At 39.6% G+C, this 1,115-nt stretch overlaps 1 protein-coding gene across 1 annotated transcript in view; it reads right to left on the bottom strand.

The window, feature by feature from the left end:
- Window positions 1-359: 359 nt before the first annotated feature.
- NAEGRDRAFT_62838 (uncharacterized protein) overlaps window positions 360-1,115 on the bottom strand; it is a gene marked incomplete at both ends in the record, with an annotated part of 5,717 nt that continues 4,961 nt past the window's right edge. The window contains one exon of the mRNA XM_002681982.1: window positions 360-1,051. Within this exon, the coding sequence (XP_002682028.1) occupies window positions 360-1,051 (692 nt within the window). The remainder of the gene's footprint in view (window positions 1,052-1,115) is intronic.

Here is a 1,115-nt window from a genome sequence, read left to right as displayed (position 1 = left end):
TAAACCCAAACCCAAACCCAAACCCAAACCCAAACCCAAACCCAAACCCAAACCCAAACCCAAACCCAAACCCAAACCCAAACCCAAACCCAAACCCAAACCCAAACCCAAACCCAAACCCAAACCCAAACCCAAACCCAAACCCAAACCCAAACCCAAACCCAAACCCAAACCCAAACCCAAACCCAAACCCAAACCCAAACCCAAACCCAAACCCAAACCCAAACCCAAACCCAAACCCAAACCCAAACCCAAACCCAAACCCAAACCCAAACCCAAACCCAAACCCAAACCCAAACCCAAACCCAAACCCAAACCCAAACCCAAACCCAAACCCAAACCCAAACCCAAACCCAAACCCAAACCCAACCCCCAACTTTAACAACAGCAGAATTGAAAACTGGGAAATATAATTGATTACTAGAAGTCAATCTCATTTGTTGTGGCTCAGGCAAGTAAATGCCCAAAGCATTATGTGGATTGTCAAAATTGAAAGAACTATACATGCCATACAGTGTTGTTATACTGGTGCTTGGTAAATCGCTGTCAATAAAATTAAACAAAGCAACTTGATTTCTTTGGTTATTGCGATCTTGAGATGTGAGGAAAAACACATTCTTGGAATTATCAGCTTGTTTAACAATACCAAAATATGTATTTCCTGACCATCCATTACGCAAAACTTCATTGGTATTTGGTTGAGCTTGATCCTTATTGAATTGAATGAAACGTGATAAACCTGCATCAGAAACTAACATGTTGGAAGCATAATATGCAACAACATGAATAGGATTAGTAACACTCATGGAAAAAGGGGCTGGGTAAGCCGTTTGGTCTTTACTAACCATAATAACTCTACTACCATCAGCTATTGCCATAGTCCCATCTTGAAAGAAAGTTACACTTGTTGGTTTGATAAGTTTACAATTGGTAGCATAAATGACATTGCAATAATTATTATTCAAAGTACTGAAACTTCCAGCATAAATAGTTGCTGTACCAACATTTCTGTATGTAATTTTAACTTTCCACACAACAGCTACTCCTGTGTCTGCCACATAAATATCACCATTGAACATGGTAATACCTTTAGGTTGAGTAAATGTTGTAACCAA

Source organism: Naegleria gruberi (assembly GCF_000004985.1).
Source record: "Naegleria gruberi genomic scaffold NAEGRscaffold_4, whole genome shotgun sequence".
NCBI classification, from domain to species: domain Eukaryota; phylum Heterolobosea; class Eutetramitea; order Acrasida; family Naegleriidae; genus Naegleria; species Naegleria gruberi.
Note: the sequence above shows the minus strand (reverse complement) of the source record. Positions and strands in the feature narration are given on the sequence as shown.